Here is a 25,791-nt window from a genome sequence, read left to right on the forward strand (position 1 = left end):
AGCTGCTTAAATCGCAGGAAATTTGCATCTTCTTGAGGAGGCTTACAGAAGAGTCACTTCTAAGCATGAAAAAAAAGTATTTGCTTGATAATTTCACTCAAAAGAGTGAAAGCAAAAACCAGAAGTTGATAGGAGTCCCTTAAAGTTTGCTTTATGACATTGAGAAAATTATACAGAGTGGGTAAGCTGAAGGCCTTTAAAACTGAAGTCATCTACCTTATACCTGAGACCAACTAAAAGGGGGAGACCACTGTTAATGATAATAGAAAAAGGCCAAAATCATCCCATAAAAAAACCAAAACACGAAAAACACAAAAAAAAAGAACCCAAAAACAAAAAACAAACAAACACCCAAAAAAACCCCAAAAACCCAAGACACAACCAAGGAAAAAAGTGCTTTATAGCAGCAGCATGTATGTTTACAAGCAGAGCAAGGCTGCATTTATCAAAGATAAAACAAAGCAATACTTCAAACACAAGATGGTAATAACTTTTCTTAGTTTCATATGCCAAAAGGGACCCAGAACCCTCTATCGTTCCTTGCATCTTATACCAGAAAAGTAAGAATCAGTTTTGAAGATAAAACCTCATGTAACAATATAGAGCTTTAGGGAAGATCAGTGTTTCCTACCAGAGACAAGTGTGCAGCACTGTAGCCAGGTGATTTTTTTCTTTATAAATACATTGAGATTTAGCTAACAAAGGGTTGAAATGCACCATTCTCTGAAGAAGCTGTTTCTGTTCCATTAAATTCCCAAATACCAAGCAGGTGTTAATTATGCATACAACTTTGTACACAAGCCCATTGTTTGATTCAGGATTTTGTGTAAGCAAACATCTCTACTTACACATAGGTGAGGATTCTCAGCCACTGCAGTGGGCACAGACACAGACCCCTTTGCACCACTCTGTCTTTCCAGCAAGACAAGTCTTCACAGGAGCATTCTAGACCGAGATAAATTAATTCTTATCTATCATAAGGCAGCTAACCTCTGCTGAGGCTTCATTTGCCTCTTACAAGTCCATGTGAACTTTAAAATGTTATGATGGGCAAACCTTCCAGTATTTCTTTCTGGCCTTGTTAACATTGAACAAGATGTGGAAGTTGGCAATAAGGAAATGAGCATTGAAGCAGTGATCAAGCCCAAAGACATCCAAAGTGCCAAGACCTTCAAAGCCATATCAGGTACACAAAAAATCAAGTGTGAGTGTGAAAAATCAAAGGTGTCTTACTTCTATTAAAGGACAGGAAGATCTGGATTTTCAATTTTACATTGGAGGAAGGGGAACAAAAGAGAAAATGTAAGCTGTGACTCCATTGCAGGTATTTTACCCAAGTCAGCAATAAAACCACCTTTAATCCAAACAAATACAGATTCACAGGTATTACTGCACATCATACAAAGAGAAAATAATGACTTGCAGTCATTTCAGTGTAAGATAATACAACACTCTACCACATCATGTAGCACCAATACAGAACAATTAGCCAGTGCCTTCTCATCACTCAGAGTGAAGCTTAAAGCTTAATTTTTTACATGCTTAAGGATGTAACAAAGCTAAATTTGTTACGTGTTCAAGGATAGAAGAAAAGCAGGATTAAAAAGTTTATCCATGCCAATTGTTCCATCAAAGATTAAGCTCTATAGGAAATTACTGCATACCTCTAAATTTATGTTAAAATTTACAGATCAGTGTCCCAAGTCAAAACTTCTTTTCTTAGCTACATACCTCTGGTCTTGGAAGGTGAAAGACACTTTGCTTTGAGGAATTGCACAGAGTCTTAATGGGAAACCACAGCACAGCTACATGCAGGCACACACTTCCTTTAGAAGCTGTGGGATTATTTTATTCTCTGAAATCACATAACATTCTTCAAGTTTTACTTCTTGTGGTCCATTTTCCACATGATGACATCACCCTCAACACCCTAGATATCAGCAGCCTTGGCACCTAGACAGGGTCAGGACAGGAGACAGCTTGTGAACACCAGGAGCCATAGGCTTCCAAAGCTTAGATGTAGCTGGCACCTGGATGCAATGCCAAGGGCATCCAGAAGAGCTTCAGTTGCTACATCAGCAGCAAAAGACTAAAAAGGGGAAACACAAGCTTATTGCTCAATGGAGTGGGGATTGGATGGCATAGAGACACACAAGCTAATGCACCCAATGACCTCTTTGCCTCAGACTCTGCCCTGACTTCTGTGCTTGGATGCAAGGCTCAAGGAGGAGATACACGACCTGGAAGAAGACCAGATTGAGTTAGGGATGACTTGAGAGAACTCATCCAATACCAGGACATGGGACCAGAACCATTGTGTCTGAGGGTCCTGAGAGAGATGGTCTATGTGACTGACTTGTCACTCAGGTAAAGAGTCCCCCTGACAGCTGAAAAATATAAAAGTCACACCCATCTTCAAAACAGCCAAAACAATGGAGCAGAGATATTTCTCTATGCTACATCTGAAAAAGTCACAGCCTACACCCCTATTCCCAGTGTCCTGCTGTAGCTAAGATTGCCACAGACTCCACTCATTCCACTTCACTGGAAATTCACCCACAAAATCTACATCCACCAAGCCACAGACATGAGGGCAAGAAGCCAACAATGGAGCAATCAGGAAAAAGGAAATCCCTTGCATCACAAAATTCATCTGTCTGAAACCATCTGGAAATTGACTCTTCAGGATATAAAGTTCACAGCATAGTTTCTAAAGAAATGCAAGCAAAAAAGATTCACAAGTTTCCTGGGCTTTGACCCAGAATAGACTAGAACATCCTTGTCTGGTTCTATATAGCTCAGAGGAAGATTTAAGTGAGAGGTAAAAAGTTTCCATGTGAAGTCAGACAACCCCTTCCTCATCCTCCAACTAGCCCTGCTCAATATTCTCATTCCTAAAAGAATGAAATCCTCTTGTTTCATATCTCTGTGGTAACATAGTAGAGAACAGAACTCCATGAACCCAAAAATCAGGGACAAAGATACAACAGCTACTCCCTTCAAATCATATTTAGAGGAATACCATGAGTGACTTGTCAGTCACCATGGAATCCAGAAGCCTGGCTTCCTGAAACATCCCTGCTGGCATTTTGCAAATTCTAACGTTTTTCTAGCAGGAAAGATATTGAGGATTCAGGATGCGAGACTGATGATGTCAGTCAAGTCCCACAAAATCCTAACAGTCTTTTCCCACAGATTTTGGGAATTGGTAAAAGAAATTTATTTCCACTAGGAGAGAAATCCCTGCATGAATGAGTCCATTAGATTTAGTATGAGAATAAAGTCACTGTTCTTTTACTTTTGTCCATAACCCCACCACATAGTGTGGAAGTGATCGTCACTCCTTGTTCTTCCCACGTGAAACAGTCTTTTTCAGCCTTCATAAGGACCGGAAAAGGAAAAAAAAAATGCATTAAGTGGCACAAAATTTTTCTTATACACATCATCTATTGGTGGCAACCCATCACAGTTGCTGCTACACTGAAGAGGGGGAGAAAAAAGTCAAAAAAGAAAAATGCACTTAAAAATGAGACCATACTTCAGACTAAAGAAATGAGAGTCAATATAATGGGCTTTAACCAGCAGGCCTCACAGACTGCCTCAGAGGGAACAGGACAGACTTGTCAGGTAACTTGCAGGAGTTAAAAAAAAATTGCATCAAGAATTTCCTTACTACCAGTTATTCTTCCAGAGAAGATCAGCCTGGTTACCATCAGGACACAAATGTTCCAACACAAGCTCCTTTGGCAGCAGATGCTATCTACAGGTCTTAAAGACTAGCTCAGTTTCCAGGCTTCCAGGGTCTGCCTCTGTCATATTTTGAGATACAGACACACTGTGATCAAATCCTACCCTAGAGACTTGCAGCTTTCCCCAAAAAGCTGTGGAATTTAAATTCTGTCTCTGCCATAACTTTAGGGTGATAGAGGTTGGTTGGTTTCTTTTCTCCCTCACCCATTTTCTAATCTTCTAAACTCACTCTAAATTTTTTCTCCTGATCTGTTACTGCTGCAAAAGAATCAAGCAAACTTGTAAAAACGTCCAATTCAAAATATTTTTCATGGTCCATGAAAATTAAGGAAAAAATAAGAGAGAAGCAGAAATTTTCAAGAAAAGAATATTCAACAGGAGGATATTTGGAGGTTTTCAATCTGTCTTAAATTTGAATCAGCTCTCTAATGTATATTCTAGGGTAAGGTAGTCTTCAAGAAGGGTTAAATAATGCAGACAAAGTCCAAGGAGGTGCCCACAAATGATCATTCCTTGGTATCTCAGAAAACAATATCCAGCATATCTGGAGAATTAATGCAACTTTCAGGCAATGAGAAGTAATTAATCTAGTTTTGTCTCTTTGATGCGCTGTTGTTTATTCAGTTTCTCAAGCGCTCTTCATTGCAGTTTTGACTCTAGGTCAAAGAACTCACCAACTCAAGTGAGCTTCCCTTTCACACAGTTTATCAGCTGCACAGACACTGCACACAGTGGCCTGAAGAACGGGCTCAGGTACACACAGATCCTCTGTGGTCACAAACAGGCCAAGACTAGCCAAGACATGGATCACTCCACAGCACACTGGCAACTGTCCTGCGCTCTGAGGTTTGCAGATGCAACCAAAGGATATGAAAAAACCCTCAAGGCTCACAGGAGCATGTCCATTTGCAGAATGGCACACATCTTTTCCTCCCAGGTGTATTGACAGCGCTCCATAACAATCCAGTCTGATGAGCACAGAGCAGATGAACAGCCCATCCTATCTCCCTCCACATGCTGTTGTTCACACACAGGGCTTCTTCCTCGCTGGGTTCAAACACACAACGTGGGAGCTCTTGACGCAAACAGCCTTTGTTCCTTCGTCACAGCATTTGCAACATTAACTCATTAACTGTAAATATGTGGAGTGCAGCTCGTAACATTGCTTCCCCTACAACGCTTTCAAGCTTGTGTTTTATTTGAATGGCTTTTTACCAGTGACTCCCAAATTAAGCAGGGAAGCAAGTCCAACACATTCAAGGTCACCGTTTGCATGTCCAATTACACTGATGGTTATAACTGTTGTGGTTTTCCACCTTCAGAGGCCAGGAAACTAGAAGTCTTCTGGGTAATCAAATGCACATGTAGAAACAATAAAATACACCCATAAAATGACGAGTGCCAAGCTTATTAATGCAGACTGCCTTGCCAGGAATGGCAGCTAGCTCTAAGTGTTCTTAGACACCTTTTGCCTCTTTATTTTTTTGTTTATTTTTGGCAGTTTTGCTTTGTTTTTTGGTGGGCTTTTTAAAGTGCTCCACAACAATCAGATGCAAACAATCAGTGCTCCTAGAAGTCGCCACAGCAAAAAGCAGAAAAAAAGACGTCTGAAATAATTTTCGGTGTGTGACTGCTACCTGTATTCTTCACTCACTCCTGGAATATTGTGCTTAATACAACAACAGATGCATAATGAAGGCTACTCTTTATTGTAATTTCTGCATAACACTTGTTAAACAAAAGATGTTACCAAGAGGTTATTCTGAACAACAAGTGTGCCACACCAAGCAGAGAGAAGAAGAGCACCAGGACAGTTTACCCGTTTCTCACATAGCCGCTTTTTCAAAATACCATCTCATTGTTGCTGGCATTTAAAAAGTATAAAATTTATAAGTATAAACTATGATAAATTATTATGATAAAGATATGCTCTCCATTGAGGAACTCATGAGCCTAAGACAAGAATCAACTGCAAAAAAAAAAACAGAGATAGGGGATTGCAAAGCAAGACCATGCTATTTGATAGGTATTGGTGGGATTTCTATGCATCAGGGCCTCTTCTAGGCATCACAGAGCAAAATACGTAATGAAGGACTTGAACACTAAGGTAGCCTTGGGAGGAAAACATTTAATATCCCACTCATCTCAAGAAGAATTTACTATATGTAAATATATCCAAATATATTTTTTTAAAAATTAGAAAAGGTCTATTGTTTTTTTTGTCTTTCTGGAGGGTTGAGTTTTGTTGGCTTGGTTTTTTTTGTTCATGATCCAAAAGATACAAGGGTTGAACTTGAATGCAAAAACCAAAGCTCTTCAAAGAGATGAACAAGCTACCAAAGGATGATTTCACTTCCCAATTGCTCAAACTGAACAGAATGTTCTAGAAGGCCTCATCATAAGACAAAGGCTGCCCAAATTTCTACTTGCTTCTCCTTTTTTCTCCTAACGTACCCTCTGCTAAAAGAAAAATAGATTTTAAAAGGTAGGCAAAATACAATTTACTTTTTCTGGCTATGGTTTTAGGGTATTCTAGAAAAATGATTTTAAAAAATATAACAATTTGATACAGTTTTTACCATCAGCAAGATTGTCTTTACAAGAACCACAACAGAGTGTTCTGGTTCTAAACACCTGAAGAATACCAAACTACAGCCACTCAGTCTAGGTTATTCTAATATAAGGTTTTTCTTCTTCCCTCCAACTATTTCACCTCCACCACTGTACACTATGAAACTAGATTTAAACATAATTTTTTCCCATCATCCCAAACAAATGGGAAAAATAAATTATTCCTAAAGATTATGCAATGACAGGTAACCTTCAATGTTTAACTGTCAGGATTTAAGTCAGCAATATTAATGATTTCTGTCTCAGTGCAGCTTGGCAAGAAAAATCGCTATGTGGCAAAATCAGAACCTTCTAGATATTTGGTATATGCACTAGAGAAGCCATTAATGATTACAACATCTAGTTGTTTTCCCGTATTAGATTTAATGCTGAGTAGTAATACTGAGGTGAGGATTTTAGGGGTTTACCTTGTTTCATGCTTCTCTTTTTTTTTCTCTTTGGTATTTTGGCTTTAAGTTGTTACGGACAGGATTTTTTCCCAGGCTCCTAAGTGCACAGATATCTTTAACTGCCAGCAGAACTACGTTGTCTAAGCAGCAATGAAAATGTCACCCACAGTTCAAAACACTCATTTAGAAAATCTGTCCAGTACACACAATGCATTATTAATATTCTAGATACAAAAGTACAGCTATTACTTTAAGTTCATTTGGTATCACCACCTAGGCTTTGTTGACCCAAAAACACACCAAAAAGAAAACCCCTGGCCATTCTTTGCATCATGCACCATGAAAGATCTGATCTTTACCACAGCTGATGCACTCTCAAGTAAAAAAAATTGGAAAATATCCCAAATTTAAGAGTACTTCACATACATACTGTGTTCTAAACCATTTTTTTAGTTTGACCCAAAAGGAAATACATTGCTTTCCTCTGTTTCTGGGCACTTTCTTTCAAACAAAGCAAAGAGTATTTTCACACAACTCAAACACTGTTTACAGACAGGAGAAGCTAAGGCAGACAGCAAATTTAAGTTTAGGATGCTTTGTGTAATGGGAGGTGATGATCAAACGAATCAAGAGTTTCACTGCAATTTCATGGATATGCAAATCTATCTGCCAGCTAGCACAGAAATTTACAGCGCCTAATTCCAGTTGAGTTAAAAAAAACCCACTGCCAGCCAGTAAAAAGTTAGCCACATGCCACTCTGAGCACACAGGGCACACATAGTGCCTAGTCACCAGCAAATAAACGAACAGTCAGTCTAATATAGGGGCAGGGATATTTTAAAGAGATGTGAGAGGATGTATATGCAAAAATTAATGATGGGTTCTGTGTTTCTTTAAGGTCAACCTTGGCATCATATTTTTAGGAGGAGGAGTCAGTTTGATTTTTGAAGCCTCTTATTTACTGAAACTTTAGACTTACCAGGGAGATGGTTCCTGCCAGCTGCCAGGAAACCACATAGTAATAGATTCATAAAAGCCTTCTTCACATACCTGAAATCATAGCTTTTAAATGGCTCAAGAGCCAGAGGATTATAAAAGAATGCAGACAGCACTCGTTAGGTGTGGTAGCCCCATTCAGCAAACACTAAGGAGGTTTTCCAAGCTTTTACACCCCTGCCTCAGCCTCTAATCACACTATGCTGTGGTAACATGTTCAGGGATGGTAAAGGAAGAACAATAAACAAGTGCTTCCCAGGGTGTTACTGCAGTTATCTGGCCAACAATGTTTTGAGAGCTTGGAGTGCTCTTCATTAATAACCTACCTGTTGAGTTAATTTCACCACCACACTGATAACTTATCTGTTTAACTTCACTGCTTTAACTGGTGCTACACAAACCCCTGCCCCTTCTTCACTCTGTATTTCTCCTCAGCTTTCTATCTCCTCCTGTTTTTTTCTAACAATCAGAGCAAAAGTGCACTTGGCAGGCCCTTGACTCACAGGTCAAGATTATGAAAAACAAATGAGAGTGCATCTCGTCAGAGAATTAAGTATGCTTGAGTACTCTGTGAATGAACACTTATACAGCAAGTTTTTTATTACTCTTCTTTTAAATCCTCAGCATTTCAAATATTGTATTACACTGAAATCACCAAGACTTCCACCAAAAAAAGAATTAAAACTGAAATACAAATTAACATAAAAAAAAAAAATCTCTGAAAACAAGACAGATTGTCTTGCATAACTCCCTGGAAGAGCTCAGAAACTGAGTTTTTCAGAAGCCCCATCCTGGTGGCTGGGCTGCAAGGCTCCACATTCCCCAGGACACAAGCTGCAACTCACTGGGCTGGCTCCAAACAAGGTTTCCTTCATGACCATCCACCACTAACATCTTTTAGTTGCTTATGACACCTTTCATTCCATGCACTGCACTCTATTTTAAAAGGATGTGTCCCAGCCTTAAAGATAGTTCTGCTTGAGGCTAGCAAAAAAAGAGCAATTACTGTGGAGGCTGTCTCATGTTACACTTCATCAGAAGACTCCAGCATGATCCCTATTATTCATTGTTTGCATTGCCCTAGTACCTAGCAACCTCCACCATGCAGCAGTGTGGTTTTTTTTGGTTGAGCACTGCACACACACACACCAAAAAAAAGGCAATTTGACAGTAAAATTGTTTAAAAGATCAGCTGTGTTCAAAGCAGATTACAGGACATCAATATCATTGTAGGCCTGAAAGAACTGGTGCCTTTCAATAGGTACCAACATTCACCCAATTATCCAAAATAAGGATTCATAGCTATGTGCACCATACCTTCTGCAGAGTTCATATTTCTTATAACTCCCAACAAGTCTCCTGGTTAGCAAGGCTGAGTATGTAGATGCATTTGTATTACACATTGGGTTGAGGAGAGATTTCCCAATCTAGAAACAAAGTATGCATTAAGCATTCAAGTTGGTTCTTCAGAATTTATTTCCTCACCAGAGCTTTCAAGCAATTCAAAAAGCATTTCGTTGTCAAGCTGCTCACTGTACAGAATTGCTGCACTGGTTATTTTATGGTAATTGCATAGCAGAGATCTGGCACCTTTATAAGAAGGCCACTCCTGTTTCATGAGTAACAGGAACTGCTTGCTGCAGACAAAACTGCAAATCCATTCCCTGCCTGGAACTGTGAATGCTTAGAAAGACTTTTTTCTTGAAAGGTAAACATTTCCTATTTCATGCGAAAAATAAATACTAACAAATAGGAGGAAACATCAGGATAAATAAAGGTGAGAAGTGAAAAAATCCACACCTCCCATCCATCTTAGCAAAAGGTAGCAGCATAGTAACACTGCCAGGATACTCTGAATTAAAAGACTTGAACTGGTGACCACTTGAAAACCATCTCCCGATTCTGTTTCATCATACAGAAGTAGCCAGCCCGTAATAGCTTGGCTATGCATTATTCCAGCAGGAGTGTTCATCTCCATAAATTAACTATAGACACATCAATAGCTCAGCATTTCATAAGCCAAAGCAGTTTCAGCTATGAAATTCCTCATGCAGGAGGAAAAAAAAAAAATAAAAACAAAACCAACACAAATCCTGGCAACAGGCAATAAGGAAAAGCAGTTTCCTTCCACTTCAAGTGTGGACAGACTTCAACACAGAAAGTAAACAACTGCTCTAGCTTCTCATTACTGCTTTTCCTAATCTGATACACAACTGCTCTCCCAAGAGTCCAAAGAAATTCAGAAACATACACAAAAAAAAAAAAAATAGAAAGAAAAATGCTGAAGGAAAAAGAAGACTTTCAAATGAAGACAGATACATACAGAACAATAAGAAAAATTAAACCATTGTTATTTCTTTGCTACTTCACCAACCAGAACCTTAGGAGTTTGGAGGAGAGGCAACAGTATCTATTTTCTACCTATACTTGTGGGCGGCATCAAAATAAGGATGTCCTTATTATCAGTCACCAGGACTGTTCTGCATATTATTTTTGTTTCCCTTGCCCAATTTCCTTGGGAATAGACAGCTGCCAACAAATTACCCATCAAAACAAAGGGCTTCCTTAACTATCTCAACAAATGGAAGAAGCATGAAATGCAAACAGTCACACACCTAGAATTGGTTATTTCTGGTCAAGTCTCATTTAAAGACTTTCAAAGCTGCCACAGAAAGCAAGTGAATTCAGGACTCACTCCAAATCAGCTAGGGACAGTCCAACATATCTTCCATAGTCATGTCTGAAAACCAGAGCAGACACAGATGGGACACATCTGCTACCTAAGGAGTAGGTGAAGATCAATGAAGCCGTTTCCATTGCAGCTATTCCTGATAAAATAATTGCTGTCAATCTGCTCTTCGTCAGCTACCATAAAATACACATATTTTTCATATCAGCTTCTTGCTTTAAAGTTGTGGCTTCAGAGTAATTTTCAAGAAGTTTTCTTACTGCTCCTTTGTTTAAAAGTGGTTCAGATGCACTTTTAGTTGCATTTAAAATGCTTGCTTGACATTTCCAAACCCTGCACATCTACCAGTTTCTACTGATCCAGGTAGATCCAGGTGTAGGCCCCTCATGGAATCTGACAACAGCTCAAATCAAGCAAGCTGACTTCAAAACCAAAATCTCACAGGCAAAGCCACATACAAATGTTGATGCAACTGTTCAAAGTGATTTTGTCTCTGGCCCGGTTCCCTAAGGTGGCATGAATTTTGGCTAATAGTGTGTGCCAGGAATACAGGGCCATTCAGAGAACATTAACCCTGAATTTTTTTTTTTTTTCAGTATAAATGCATAAGCACAACTGCAACATTTAAAAAGGTCATCCAAAAGGATTAGGGAATACGGAACTCAGATTCAACAGCAATGAAAAGCAATTACAATATAGCAGCATCTATACTTTTAAACCTTAATTTTTTAAAATTAACATCTTCACATTGCCCTATGCACCTCCAGTCAACCTGTTCTCAACATTCCATTTTGCATTTCTTTGCCTGTTACATTCAATTGTTCAACCTGAGTTCCTCCTGAAAACAAAGGATTTCTGCTGAATTTCATTTTGAATTCAGCAGAATGTTGCTGGCCAGAAACATCTCTGCAACACAGTGTCAGAGTTGTTAACACCACCAAATGACGTTAAACAAACGGCAGCCATCCACTGCCCAGCAATTAAAATTGATAAGAAACCTGTGTTCTTCAGGACTCCTTTTCAAGTCTAACAGAAAGCTCTGGAATTGCCAGCCACTGGAGGTTTTTATGGCTTTGTTTTTTATGAATGCACAGCCTAGCAGGAGATAAGCGCTTTTGTGCACTTGGCTGGTGTTTGCCCATGATCATGACTGTTGATGGGGGTTTACTGATGTGAAAGATGCCAACAACACCCCAAGGACAGACTGGGACATTCCAGCACTTGTCAGAGAGGTGCCAATTTGCCCCTAAATCAAACATGCCACAGCAATGCTGATAACAGCTTTAGACACGGGTGCCAGAGGAGAAAGCAGTCAGATTGTGTTATTGACCACATCTAGAACAAACAGCCTCCAACTTCCACTGAACTTGTGACTCAGGGGGTAAGAAGGCTAAAAACCTTATTTATGATAGAGCTGTCAGCCAGTCCCTGATGCCACTGCACTCACACATACCCCAGGGTGCTGAAAGCAAAGTGCTCTGAGGCACCACAGCGGTACCAGGGGTAAACTCAGCATCACAGGCTGGCTACCTACGTGTACTGTCACTTCATCCTAGAGGACAGAAATATTCCCATAGCACTAGCTGATGTGAGGACACACAAGACACGAGGATCCCTGCTCTAGAAGGTCTTGCTATAGCATATAGCAGTGTCTCTACCCAGTTAGGTGGAGCCACAGCCTCTGCCAGGCTTTGGTCTCAATGCCAGCCAGGATTGCTGGTGCTCACTTGTGCTAATGAGCCCTATGAGCCCTTTGCCAGCACAGGCACATCCCTGCCCTGCTGCAGCTACCGGGATTTTGGGGCAGAACCAGCTCACACCCCACCAGCTGGTGCAAGTGTAGGGTTTGCACATGCACTCCCTTCACCTCCATGCTTAGCACAGCTCTATCCAGGCTGATCTAGCAGGCACAGATCAGCTGTAATCCACATCTAGATCTAGGACAGCAACAGAGGCACATCCTTAAAAACTGATTAGTATCAAATTTGGTAGAGATGTGACGTGCAGAGAAGGTTACAGCCAGTAAATCTCATGGTTTCATTCAGGTCCATGGGATGTTGATGGAGCTCACCTGGTGCACTCCTCTCTGTAAAATGATAGAAGGCAGCCAGTAACACTAATCTGGAAGAGTTCTGAGGAAAAACTAAATTTACAGGTGGTCCTTCTTCCTTACTGTCTAGGCTATTTCCCTCCATTTCGTTCCATGAATTCAAACTTATTTCAGCTCATTACTATAAAGCAGTCATTTTACACTTTGGAAAAGAAAGCATACATCACCTGGTTTTCCCATGACTATTTATCTTCCTTGCATTGCAATAGGAGCATTGTTCCTACAAAACATTCTGTAAAAAACCATTTCATTCTTCCTTACATTTATCACAAGAAATGGAAAAGTTAAGAAACTACTTTCATTAACATACATAGGAAAACCACTTATTCAAAGCAGAGCTCAATTTCTAAATACCTCTTTAAAGACATTCTCTCATAAAATACCAGTTTTATTTTACCAAGGTAGGTCCTAACTTCAGGGGTGAAGCCAAATTTTATTCTGGTTAATCAACAGCTGCCTATGGGACACTTTGCTCCAGCTGAGTTAATTTCTACCCTCAGTTCCTGCCCAAAACTTGCACAAGTTCCTCGTGGCTGTGCTATTTCACAGCCACTAAAATTCAACAGAACACAAAGTCTCTTCTACACACCAAAATACCTGAGACACAGAGAGGGTGTGGAGCAGGCAAAAAGAGGCAACATATGAAAAGAACAATGACAACAAAATCTGCTTCAAACTGACAGTTGTGGTTTTTGAGGGGGATGGAGAGAGACTGCAATTCCAAAGAAAACACAGCACTTCACTTTAGCAATCAGACAGAAGCATCATCAGATTGCATTTGTTACAGGGTGGAGGAGGAAACTGAAGATACACATGGCTGTGAGTTTTGACCACAGCTCCCATTGACTGCTAGCACATTGTATAAACAAATAGAGTGATTTCCTCAAAGTACTGAGAAACAGTTTGATTACTTACCAAGTCACTTGCAGCAGAATTCCTCAAGAAAAGAATCCCATGGCATTTTGCATATATTATTTCAATAACAACAAACACAGACCATATACAGGTTTCCTGAAACAAGTACTGTTTCTTTCAAGAGAAAGGCACCTGACAGAAACTTCCCTTGGAAAACCAAGCAGACAGTCTCAGCAGAGGTTAACAGCTAGCATCAAAACCTGCTTGAATGGTATCTCCACTCTTTCATGTAAGAGGTACAAACAGGTGGCCCTTTACTCCTACAGATACAATCCACTGAAAATTTCTAGAGATTAGGCTCTTCTCATGGTACATCACATTTTCACAGTCAGTTCAATTTCTCTATTTCACTTTACAGTGAGACTTGATGGATGTGTAATGTTTCCTATTAAAGCCACACAACAAAAGAATGCCACAGAAGTCATCACGAGATAACCTCAGTGCTTGAAAACCAGAGTGCAATAAGCAATTCAGACGCCCAAGAAGGGCCAGCATTAATACAGTACACCTACAGCCTTCCATGTGCTGCAAAACCTGCAGGATTTCAAAGGTATGTTTTCTCCCTCACTCTTGTAGCTTTTTTCTCATTTCTGTAGTTCAAATATGTAGTTGCCCAAGTAAGATCATGTCATACAATTAAATAAAATCTACAGAGAGCTGTCTTGAATGAACAGAACTATGAAGGCATACAACTGACATGACTGGGTACCACTTTGATGCCTGTGCCTGGCATACTTGACATGCTGTTGAAACAGGATGCTCAGGCAACTTAGTGCTAGGGTGCTGGATGACCTGTTGACACAGAAAACATCAAGTGAGCAGGTTTGTGTGAAATGCTGAGATAACCAATTATCCATACTTTCTGGGTCATGGCTAAGATAACAGCATACAATCACATGAACTTTACTCACACTACAATAAAGCAATACACATTTAGTTATTTACTCATTGTCAGGTTTGACCACATTTTAATGTCTTCTAAGGGGTGAAAAACAAATAGCATCTACTAGATCTATTTAGGATGAATATTAGAGCAAAAAAACAGGGCCTTATTTGCTGAAGTTTGTAGAGCTCAGATAAAGCCATTGCACAGAATACAAGCACCACTGATTCTTAATAGGGCCAGCACAGGACATTCTCTACTTACTAAAGCCACAGGATGGAAGATCTTTGCTCTTGTCTCTTCCCCTATCTCCACTGCCCTGCACAAATAATTGGGCACAGGCATTTCAAGGGTGTAAGAATGAGATTAGCAGCAGAAACCATTTCCTGCATTCATTCTCCTTTGCTCTACTTGTCAACATCCGTACAAGAGATGAGGCTGTAGTGCCCTGCAGCTTACTGTGAAAAAGAAGACTCTAACCAATCCCAGCTCATTTTAAGATGCCATGGGGAAGGGGATAGCTGCTGTAGGAGCAAACACACTCTTTGAAGGCAATTCCTTACTCTGCAGGGAGAAAATACAATCAGTACAAGGACCTCAGCCTTTGTGGTACAAGGGATGAGCAAGAACACTGTAATCCTTGCCTCTGCTATTACACCTGGTGTCTTTGGAGAGAATCCAAGGAAAATACCTGGTGGGCAATTTACATTCTGTCCTCACACTATGACCCAATTTTCTGTACTATCCAACTAATATAAAAGTGTGCAATATTAGCACTGCAATGAGAAAATATTGTGACAGTGAGCAGTTTATTACAAGGGTGACCACACTCTGGTCTAAACAGAGGGGATAAAGCCTGTGTTCTTGCCCAGTCTAAAGCACATAGGGAGGGACGGAGGGAAGACCACTAATTGTTAGAAATCTGCAGCAAAACTACTGGCAAGATGGTAAAAAACCTGCGTACAAATGGTATGTGATTTAACATATTTATTACAGACAAGAGATAGCAGTCACCCAGACAGAGTTCGTACAGATTTAGCACTGTAAGATGCTTAGTGTTAAAGAAAAAAAAAAAAGCCTTACTATAAAAAAAAAAATTAAAATATTTCTACACATCTGGTGCACAATGCTTTGCAAGTAGTTTTAACTGCCCTAATTTCGGAGATGAGTATTGCAAGTTTTTCTCTTTGCTAGTTGGTCCCTACCTTTTACCTTTACAAATTGCTCCCACTAGGAAGCAAAGAGCTGTCCACATAGTTAAGTTAAAGACATGATGACAACTTCTTAAGAATCAAACGAAATATTACTCCAACAAATGTATTATATTTCCTATTATTGCAAAAGAAAATGTATGCTCTATTTCTGGGGTAAGAGTAAAATTAATAGATTATTATCAAGAGCACAATTTCTTAGGCTAAACAAAGATATTTCTCCTATTATATGATCTTAGTTCACTAAAAACAGTATATTTCTCATTTGAAGTAAATACTAGCGTAGTTATGTAACAGAACATGTACTTTTTAAATAACCTCAGCAAAATGCAAAGAGGGATTTCATAGTTGAGTTAAAAACTCAGTTTTCTATTATAAATAGGAGAAAACTGTTGTCAAATGAGGTCTCATAAGTCCACTGGCATTAGCAAAACATATGTGAGATGTACGCTCCTAGTGAGAGCGTTAATATGAAATTCAAAGATCTACATCAATATTTTGAGAAGCAGAAGAAACTTAAAAGGATCCAGAAGCCCCGTCCTAGGTTTATTGACTTTGGTTAACATTTTTCATAAAATATTAAATCATCACAGTGATTGTGAAGAACATATGAGATAAAATAAAAATACCTACACTGAGCACTTTGCTAGGAGTATTTAACACTGAACAACCTGCAGTATAATTTCTTATTTTTGGGAGGTTATTGCTTTAAAAATGATAAAATTCCAAGGCTGCAGACTTGGTGCTTAATGTATTCCCTGTGAAAAGTACCAGATATTTTTTTCCTTTAACTCAGGGTTCAGTCAGTTTTGAGCAAATGTGTGCTCATTAGCTCACACAACTGGAAGTTCTGGCACTAAAACAGTTCAGAGAAAAAAAAAAAAACCAAACAACTGGCTTTTGCCATGGTAGTTGTACTAAGCTTTAATAAAATATGAGCTTCCCCTGTGCCTATGTTCTATTGTAATGTTTCCAGGTGTCACATTTTCTGTTATCAAATGTGGTTGTTAAGGAAGGAACTACCATTGAGAAAACGTGGGACAGTATTTTTGTGTTTTGTGGACTTTTGGTGTTTCTTTGGGGGTTTTGATTTGGTTTGTGTGTTGTTTTTTCATATTTTAAACTACTTACACGAATACAATTTCTCAGGCCCTGCTTTGAACTGTGTGCAACTTCTTACAGCTCCTTGAACACAGAAAATAGCTGTTATGTTAGTATTCTGCAGCACAGAGTAAGAAAAAAAAGAAGTATATATATCCTCAAAAATTGGCCATATCAGACAAGGGAAAAGCTCTCTAGCTCTCCAGGTATGCACAGGCTGGAAGCCACAGAAGACTCTTCGTTGAGAGCAGCTTTAGAACTTTCTATTAAAAAAGAAAATAAAAATGGGGCAAAAAAAAGCTATCTAAAAACATATAGTAAAATTAATATTAGATGTGATTACTAGAGCATTGAGTACTCCTACTTATTATGTACAGAGATATAAATATACTCTCACATACATATCTTCCTGGTAGGAGGTAAGAACTCCATACATCAACTACTCCTGTGGCAGAGCCTTGCAAATGCCTGTGCTCTCCCATTGCCGTGCCTGGTATTATAATGGTTCTCACAGGCCATTATGCCAGATGAAGCATGACTGCACGAGGAGGCTTAGAACCCCACCTAAAAACTCACCAGTCCAGGCATCCTGCTGTAACTCAGCCTCCCCACCAGGTTTATTTGCATCTGGCAGCTCTCCAAGACATTTGAAACATGCTGGACCTCTTGTTGGCAGGCAGAAAACACCTTGCCCCCAACAAGACACTATTTTCCATCTGGAACTAAATGAGCAAGTGTTCACAGCTTTTGTGCTCAGCCGCTAATGCACATTAAACAATCTATTAACACGCCAAATTAATGAGGTAGTGCCAAGTTTGAAGTCAGCTAAGCACTGTGCCTGTGCATAGCTCCCTGCAGCATATGTTGGCACCGTTGTTTGTAACACATCCAGCACTCAGGCATTTGGAGCTCAGCCTAATTAGTTCACTGCAACTGAATCTCAACTCTAGCCTTGATTCAGCTGCAATGGAAGTTTTGAAAGAGGCCTATCTACACAGGCCTGCGTGTTTTTTCCCTGGCACTTGAGGAGCCAGGGCAAGGAAGTGTGCCAGGATTGCCCAACCGACCATTTGACAGAGACACAGAAATGTGAATACTGCACTTACTGGCTTTTTTAAGATCATTCATGTGCAACTTTTAAAGGTAGGATAATTCTTTTCCTGAAGGAAAGCAAACATGAGAGAAGGACTTGAAATGTCATACTGGAAGGATGATGGGAAAAGAGAGAAGGCCTATTCCAGGAAAGCCTGCCCAAATTGAAAAAAAAATCTTATCGTCTATGTGTGCATTTCACAGTTCTTTATTTCTCCACTGCACAGAACCTGTCTTCACTGAGCATGTGTTTTTGCCAGTTTACACTCTTCTGCTTCCATTTGTTTTTAGGAAACCTAAACATCCATCAGTACAGGGAAAAAAAAAAAAAAAAAAAAAAAAAGATTTTGTATTCAAAGTCTTTTTTGTCCCCACAAAACTTCTTTGACCCAGTGAATTTTTTTTCAAGTGGCCAACAGTATCCCACTATGCATTCCAGAACAGAAACAATTTTCCCAATTATTGCTAGAGGTGTCTTCAAAAGGTAATTTAACTAGAAGATACCTAGATTTTCCCTACATTCCTTCCCCTACAACAATGAAAATACATTTCCACAATAATTTTCATGCAGCAATCACTGAATGTAACAAATAATGCAAAGCTGGTGATTTCATCAAATCGGCTTCCAGGCATTATCTACTAGTGCTGGCATTGAGAGAATGTGGTTTCTCATACTGCTTTTCTTTCTGATGTCTGTCAATTACTAAGTAAGCATGGATTTTTTTTTTTTTTTCTTTTTAGTCAGTTACATAGTTATTTGTATCTGTATTTCTTAACCTAACAACTTCTGCTGTCCCACTGGGAGAGAGAAATGGGGACCCCTTCTGATCTCTAACTAGACTGACATTTCAGCTTTTCATGGCACAAACTTGGACTGGTCTTGGCCACAAGACAGCCAGACAGCCCACAGCAAAAATTAAACTTCTGACAGGTTACAAATTGGGAAACAGGGCAAGGGGAGGAAGCTCTGTACTGGCCAACCCAAAAAATACTATTTCAATTACAGAGTCCCAAAGTTCTTGCAATATTGCAGCTAAGGGGCTGCACTGCAGCATGCAGAGAGTAAGGAGGGAACAACAAAACCTTTAAGCCACTTCTCAATTTCACCTGCCTCCAAAAATCTGCCAAGAGCCCAAGGTTCAACATCAGGCTGATCAGCAAACAGCAGCAACTCCTAAACGTGAGCACACTTTCTTACATGGGGCAAACAAATGGTCTTCCCTCCTCTCTGGGAATACTTAAAATCAGCTTTCCAATGCATTTTCCTCTCAGATAAAACTTTACCAAGCATGTTAATAGATACATAGTGTTAGGTTGCAAAGGTGTCTGCTCTGCTGCAAACTGGCCTCAACTAAACTACCTCAGTCTTGATGAGACAAAAAAAGCTAAACCTGGGTTTTCCTGCTATTGGCAGCAGCAAAAGGGGTATGACTTTGATCAAGCCATATTTCTTTCTTTCCACTTGGAAAAGTCATGCTTACTTTGGAGGACTTATGCCTTTTTTTTTTAACAGAACTAATAATCTGGAAGTCTGATTTCAAGCCACAAAAATCTCTAAACATACAAATGTTCATGTCCACAGCATTTCAGTTTGCACCATTCTTCAGTTGGGATAAAAAAAGTCATGTATGAGCATGTGCACACACTAATTGTTTATGGACCCTTTTTCCTCCTCGACATTTTACACAACAAGTATAAACCAGTAGGTTTGGAAGTATGTTTGCAGTACATCTGGAAACAGGGCAAGAATGGGATTTTAAATTAGTTAGGCTTTTTCTTCAAGATGTAATGTATGTAAAGAGCATGGTGTAAACACTGCATTGCCTTTAATAATTAATTGCTGCGAGTCCTGATTCAGATAATTGGAATATTCTATCTACCCTCACTTCCTAACTCTGTGTGCACACACATGCAGCCAGGCTGCTAAGAGTCTGCCTGTTTCCAGAGACCAGTTTTCCAAACCCCAACCACTGGCCAGTCCAAGCTTATGTAAACAACCTGGGATTCAACAAACTCAATGACAATCATTGCTGATTAAACCAAACTTATACAAAGGCAATGTAAATTGAACCAGGTACAGGCATGCAAAGATAAGATAGAAGCTGATTACCTTGCATGGCAACAAAGGAGAGCTGCCACAATAGAACAAACCAACGGTCCATCAGTTTCTAAATTGCTCCTTCTGGTTACAGCCAACACTTCAAAGAACACAGGGAGTCAACATTGCCAGAAGTCATTATTTGCCACACCAAGAACAAGAGAAATCAGTTCATAACTTCAGTTTCTCTAGGCGTATTTTAAGACGTTTATTTTAAAATTAAAAGGGTGAGAAGAACCTCTTCCCTGAGCACCTAAATGTAAAATAATTATTTTTAACATCTAACAGTTTCACTTATTCAGTACAGTAATTTCCAACTATGGGGCAGTATCCAAGAGTTTCAGCAGGCCACTATGAGGGAAGAGTTTCTCTTTCCACCTCTGGTCATAGAGGCTGAAAACTTGATTCATTCAGGTTGCAGAACATTTCACCTCTCAAAGCTGCTCTCTCAAGGTGCACTGCTATGATAAGTGTGATAAGATGCCCTAGCCTGGAAGGTCACTGAGAACAGCACTCAGCCATTCCCTTGCTCTGACAGCCAAGGCAGACTTGGTGGCCCTGGCAGGACATTGCCACCAATACAGCCACCCCACAAGGAAAGCTCTTGCTTGCAAAGCCCAAGTCTCCAAGCAACCACCAACTGTGTTTGCAGAAGCCATGCAAATAGATCCTCAGCCATCAAGCACAATTTACTTGCCCGGGTAAAAGCAGGTGTTTATATACTGTATATATCATCTATTTACATGAAATTTATTACAAAATCAAACCAAGTCAAGTAGCTGAATTAAGATGTTCTGTCATCTCCACTAGTACTTTCAGGCAGGTTTTTTGAATGGTGAATTAATGGCTGATTAGCCATTCCTTCTTCCCACAGAGACTATTTCCACAGCCTTTAAAAACTGAGTATAAATGAGGCACAATAATTCATTCCCTATTCTGCTCACTTTGGCCTAAGCAAATGAGAAAAATTCTTAGAAAAGACCCATCTCTAATTAAATTGATTTAATCAGAGACTGGCGTGTCAAATTACCCCAGAGATTGAAAATATCAACTAGAGAGAAGATACATTTTGCATAGTGAAAACCACGTATTTCTGACACCTTATGAAAGAAATAATTCAGAAGAAAACAGGTCATGGCCTGACTTGTGCAAGACAGCCAGATTTTCCATCCTTTAAGTCAAGGGTACATAAGGGCCCTTTGCTGCTCACCAGACATGTAGCAATGAAAACAATATGAAGCAAACATAACAACCTAGAATCTGTGGATTAAAGCTTGGTGTTCAACTTCCCTTTTCTAAACAATATAATATAAAATCAAGGAAAACCAATCCTGAGTATCAGATCTTAGTTATTAGTATTCTACATACCACTAAGATTCCTGAGCAGGAAAAGGGTGTGACAGGCAATCAGTAGATGTAGCTCTTATCGCTTGATAAACAGTGTTTTAACAACCAGCCAGAGATACAGGTCCAGAGCAAGTTACATGGGCTATTCCAGGAGTTGTTTCTGACTGTAATAATTACAGCTTATAATTAGGAACACAGCTACACACTCCACACCATGCAGACAACAGAAAATTAAGCCTCCAGTGGTTGTTGCTCCCATCACTAGGCTAGATCTTGGCCAAGGCTCTCTACTCAGCTTAGGTCTTTATGCCCTCATTTAACACCACTCCCGTTTCCTCTCCTTCCCCTCTAAACATTTAGGACAGTGACCAAGACCTCCCAGGCAGCTGAAAGCCCCCAGAATAAAGCAGAGGCAGACCACAGAGGGAGTCAAAAGACAACAGGCAAAATTAATCCCGTTTCTTAAACTACTTTGGGCAGGAAAGACTAACACCAGGGTCTTTGCACACCCCAACGTAAAAAGCCAGGCTTAGCATGCTATGAATGATTGTTTGTATGCTGACAACAGAACAATCAAGTACTTCCTCCAGTGGGAAAGGAGCACATGCTCGCCTCTGTGTGTCTCTCAGGATTCCAAGTGCTTTCCAGCTCTGCACCTCACCCCTTGTACCCAACTGTATGCCCAAAGCAGGTCCCGTGCCTCCTCCCGAGGAGATGCTGGTGCACAGCAGCTTCTCTGAATCAGCCAAATCTGCCTCCTCAGTTAATTTTAGTGACACACTTCAGCTCTGTGGCAACTGTTCATCTACCAACACTCTGCACCTGGCTGGCAGGGATTGTACTCCAGAGCATTCCTTGGCACAGTAGAAAGTTGCTTTGGGAGCTCAGAAAGAGCTGGAGAAGTACGGACCAAAGACCAGTAACTTAAACCATGATTTAATGGACACAAAAAGCTTAACCAAAAAAAAAAAAAAAGAAAAAGGTGGGCTGAAAATAGTAAAGCCTCAATTCCCTCTGCTGGTAGGAATCGGAGTTAGGCTATCTAAATGGTACTTGCAGGTTGCCTTGTGAGAAACGTACAAGGGTGTCAATACCCTCTTCTGTCTCTTCAGCGCCCTAAGGAATTTGAATAACACTTGGTAAGAGGCTTGAGAATATTTACTGCTGCTGTCATTCATCATTGCATCAGAAGAGTTCTGGAAAGAAGGGAAATGCTGGGGCTAATGCTTACACCATAGGTGTGTGTTGGGGGTGAAGATACATAATGACTTACACATATTACAGAATCTTAATTCTTGCGCAAACAGGATTAATCCACACTGCAAATACTTGCCAAAAAAAAAAAAAAAATCAGGCTAGAAGCTTAAGTAGTCAAAAGACTATAAGCTTGGTTTTTGCTTTTCAGAGTTTTCCTAGACTTGCTGTTAAGATTCAGAGAAGGTATTGAAAACAGTCTGATGCACCATCTAAACAAAATTTGAGACACCTGAAAGGTCAGAAACCATAAAAGATAGCTAACTAAAACTCCTTTTTAGGGAAAAAAAGAAAGGGGGGGGGGGGGAAGGGAAGCTCCAAGTCCCAAGTATTTTACATTGTTCAATGACAACTATTAGGCACTTCATAATTATAGTTATTACTAATTTTCTCATCTTATGGCATTATCATAAATCTAAGGAGAATGTAGCCCACAATTATCTCAGCAGTTGTACCCAGTCATCTCCCAATTACATACACTCAGATGACAGCCGTTTCCCCTGCACTAAAATAAAGTTGGTACCACTTAACCTGTTGACCTAAACACTCCAGAATCCTCAAGTGTGGAACAGAAGAACAAAATCCTGAACTGAATTTAGATAACAGTTACTTAGAAATAGGACTTAGAATACAATAGCAAAATCATAAAAACTGACTTTGGTATCTTTTGTCTTATGATTTTGACCATAAAATATCTTTCACTCTAACTGCTGGAATAAGCATAATGAATATAAACACACACATATGTTTGTGCATGAATACAATAAACACACACCACATTCCTGACCTTCTCATCTACATTTAACACACGCCAATTGCCCAAGGGTCACACGAGCCTTCCGCAACACCTCGATGGAAAAGCTGATTCCTCCCAGAGACACCTGTTGGGATGCTCGTGCACCACACACCTACCACTTGCTGGCTGGGGTTTGACACTGCACTCTACAGACAGTACAACAGAGAAAGCAACTTTCAACCTACCTGCAGCTCAAGAGCACCCTCCAAACACCACCTCCTTCCTACCGTAATGGACAGCACAAGGAGGTAGAGCCGAGGTAATAAAAGAGGCAAGCAGAAGGAGCATCACCTGTTTCTCATCCTCCTCTGACAAGAATGCAGCGCTGATAACTGAGAGCACCTGTTCAGTTGCACCTGTTCAATTAGAAACTGCTGCTATGCAGTGAGCAGCGGCATCACACAGGTGTCACTGATTGAAATCAGGAGCCGTGTATCAAAAAGTAATAAAGAGTGGGTGACACTGCTACCTACTTCATTTCCTCGATCAGTGTGAACAGTTTACTCCAACTCCCTGGGTAGCCTTCTGAAGAAAATTGCCTGCACCAGCTCCTCCACTATCTGATAGATACACCTAACGGCTCATGAGCTGAGATACAGCATTTTCCTTAACTAAAAAGGCAAACTTTCCCGCGGAGGGTGATTTTTGTTTTACTTCACACCTGCAGGGGGGAAAAAAAAAAAACAAAAAAAAACAAAAACAAAAACAAAAAAAAACCAAGCCACCCATAGCCCAAAGGACCGTATGTGCACGATGTTCAAGCCCGGAGCACCGGACCGGCTCCGTTCCCGAGGAGCGGCGTGCGGGGCATGGGGAGGGGGCTCGGCAGCAGCGGCTCCTCAGGGCGCGGCTGAGGCACGGCCGGGGCAGCGCTGCAGCGGCGGTAACGGGAGCGCGGAGCAGGTGCCCGGCGCGGTACTCACACGGTGAAGTGGTACACGAAGCACTTCCATCCCGTGGGCCGCTCCAAGAAGTTGTAGACCCTGCCCTGGACGCTGCTGCGGCTCAGCAGGGGCTTGCGGAGGCTGTAGATGGAGACGCGGGGGTCCAGGCTGACGGGGGGCCGCGGGCAGTCGGCGCTCACCACCACCACCTCGCTCCGCAGGCGCGGCGCCCGCTCCCGCTCCCGTTCCGCCGCGGGGCCGCATCCCGCGGGCGCCTGCCCGCCCTGCGCGGCCGCCAGCGGGGCGTAGTGGGCGTTCGGGGCGCTCTCGGCCAGCTCCAGCGCCGCCGCCTTCTTGCCCGGAGTCATGCTGCCTCTCCTGGGCAGCGACAGCCGGCCCAGGCTGCGGCTCTTGGGCTCGCCCGGCGGGGAGCTGGAGGACATGGCTGGGGCGGCGCGGCGGTGCCCCGGGAGCTGCGGGCAGCGCCGGGCGCCCCGTCCCGCCGCGACACCGCTGGCCCGGCCCCCGCGGGGCGGCTCCGGCCGGGAAAGGTGCGGGGAAGCGGAGGCGGGCCCGGCAGCAGTCCCGGTGCGGCCCGGCGGGAGGCGCTGCCCGCGGCACCCCCTGCCCGGCACCGGCGGGAGCGCCGCAGCATCTCCGTGTCGCGTTCCGAAGTGTCGCTGTCCTCGTTGCTGACCTTCGCCTGTAGCACCTGTGCCTTGTCACCGCTATGGCTGCGGGCAGGTGGCCTCTCACCTGTGTGAGCAGCTGCCAGGGCAGAGAGCAGGGAGCAGCCTTCCAGCAACCCAAAACCCCAGCAGACTTTCCTGCCTCCTCGGCCACCCTGCTGCTTCCCAGAACTGTGGCATTGGGTGGCTTGAGATCGTGGGGTACAACCCCTTACTTCAGATTTAGGACCTCCAAAGCCTTCTGGAGGCTCCACTTCTTTTTGCAGAATTTCAGCACCTGGGAGCAGCAGGGCTCTGCCAGAGCCGGAATCCTCCAGGAGGCTTTTTTTAAAATGAGTGACAAAAACTATGAGCCCAAACAATGGGTCGTGCAGTCCTTCATGTTATTGTGACCAAAGGGAGTGATTAGCTGAAGAACAGGGGAAATGGTAGAACACAACAAACACAGCCCTGCAGAACCGCCTCCTCTACCAGTAACATTTTGGCTTTTGTGGAAAGCTGCATAAGTTTGGCTATTGAGAACAGGTAGTTTTGAGGGCCTGGAAAACTTTCCCATGTGATGGAGTTAGTTGGGACTTCTGTAACTGTGGATCTATTTGTCATGGCTTTTTGCACCAATCAGTTAACAATTTCTATTCCCAGAGCAAAGGGAAAGGTGCTCTTTGATCTGGACTGGTGGGTTTTTTCTTCCAGCTCAAAATAGAACAGCACTAGTAAGAGCTAAGTTGAGTTCATGGTTGATACTGGTACCCGGACAAGAATGTTACAGGGAGATAAGGTGCTAAATAAAGTTAAACGAAAACAACCCTGCTAATTGCAGTTCCATTCAAATGTCAGGCTGCAAGAATTGTAGGGGAACCAGGCAAGATCCTCCACCAGTGTAAACAAGAAAAACCAGTGGGCTCTTATATTTATTTACACCCATGAGGGATCTGGCTCCATTTTAGGAATACAAA

The 25,791-nt window shown here is 41.4% G+C and overlaps 1 protein-coding gene across 4 annotated transcripts in view; it reads right to left on the reverse strand.

Moving 5' to 3' along the window:
* Positions 1 to 24,670, reverse strand: part of KCNQ1 (potassium voltage-gated channel subfamily Q member 1) — a 331,039-nt gene extending 306,369 nt beyond the window's left edge. For all 4 annotated transcript variants that reach the window (XM_072929728.1, XM_002198037.5, XM_030273921.4 and 1 more), the window contains exon 1: positions 24,186 to 24,670. In XM_072929728.1, the coding sequence (XP_072785829.1) occupies positions 24,186 to 24,589 (404 nt within the window). In that variant the 5' untranslated portion in view covers positions 24,590 to 24,670. The remainder of the gene's footprint in view (positions 1 to 24,185) is intronic.
* Between the last annotated feature and the right edge of the window lie 1,121 nt (positions 24,671 to 25,791).

Source organism: Taeniopygia guttata, chromosome 5, assembly GCF_048771995.1.
Source record: "Taeniopygia guttata chromosome 5, bTaeGut7.mat, whole genome shotgun sequence".
NCBI classification, from domain to species: domain Eukaryota; kingdom Metazoa; phylum Chordata; class Aves; order Passeriformes; family Estrildidae; genus Taeniopygia; species Taeniopygia guttata.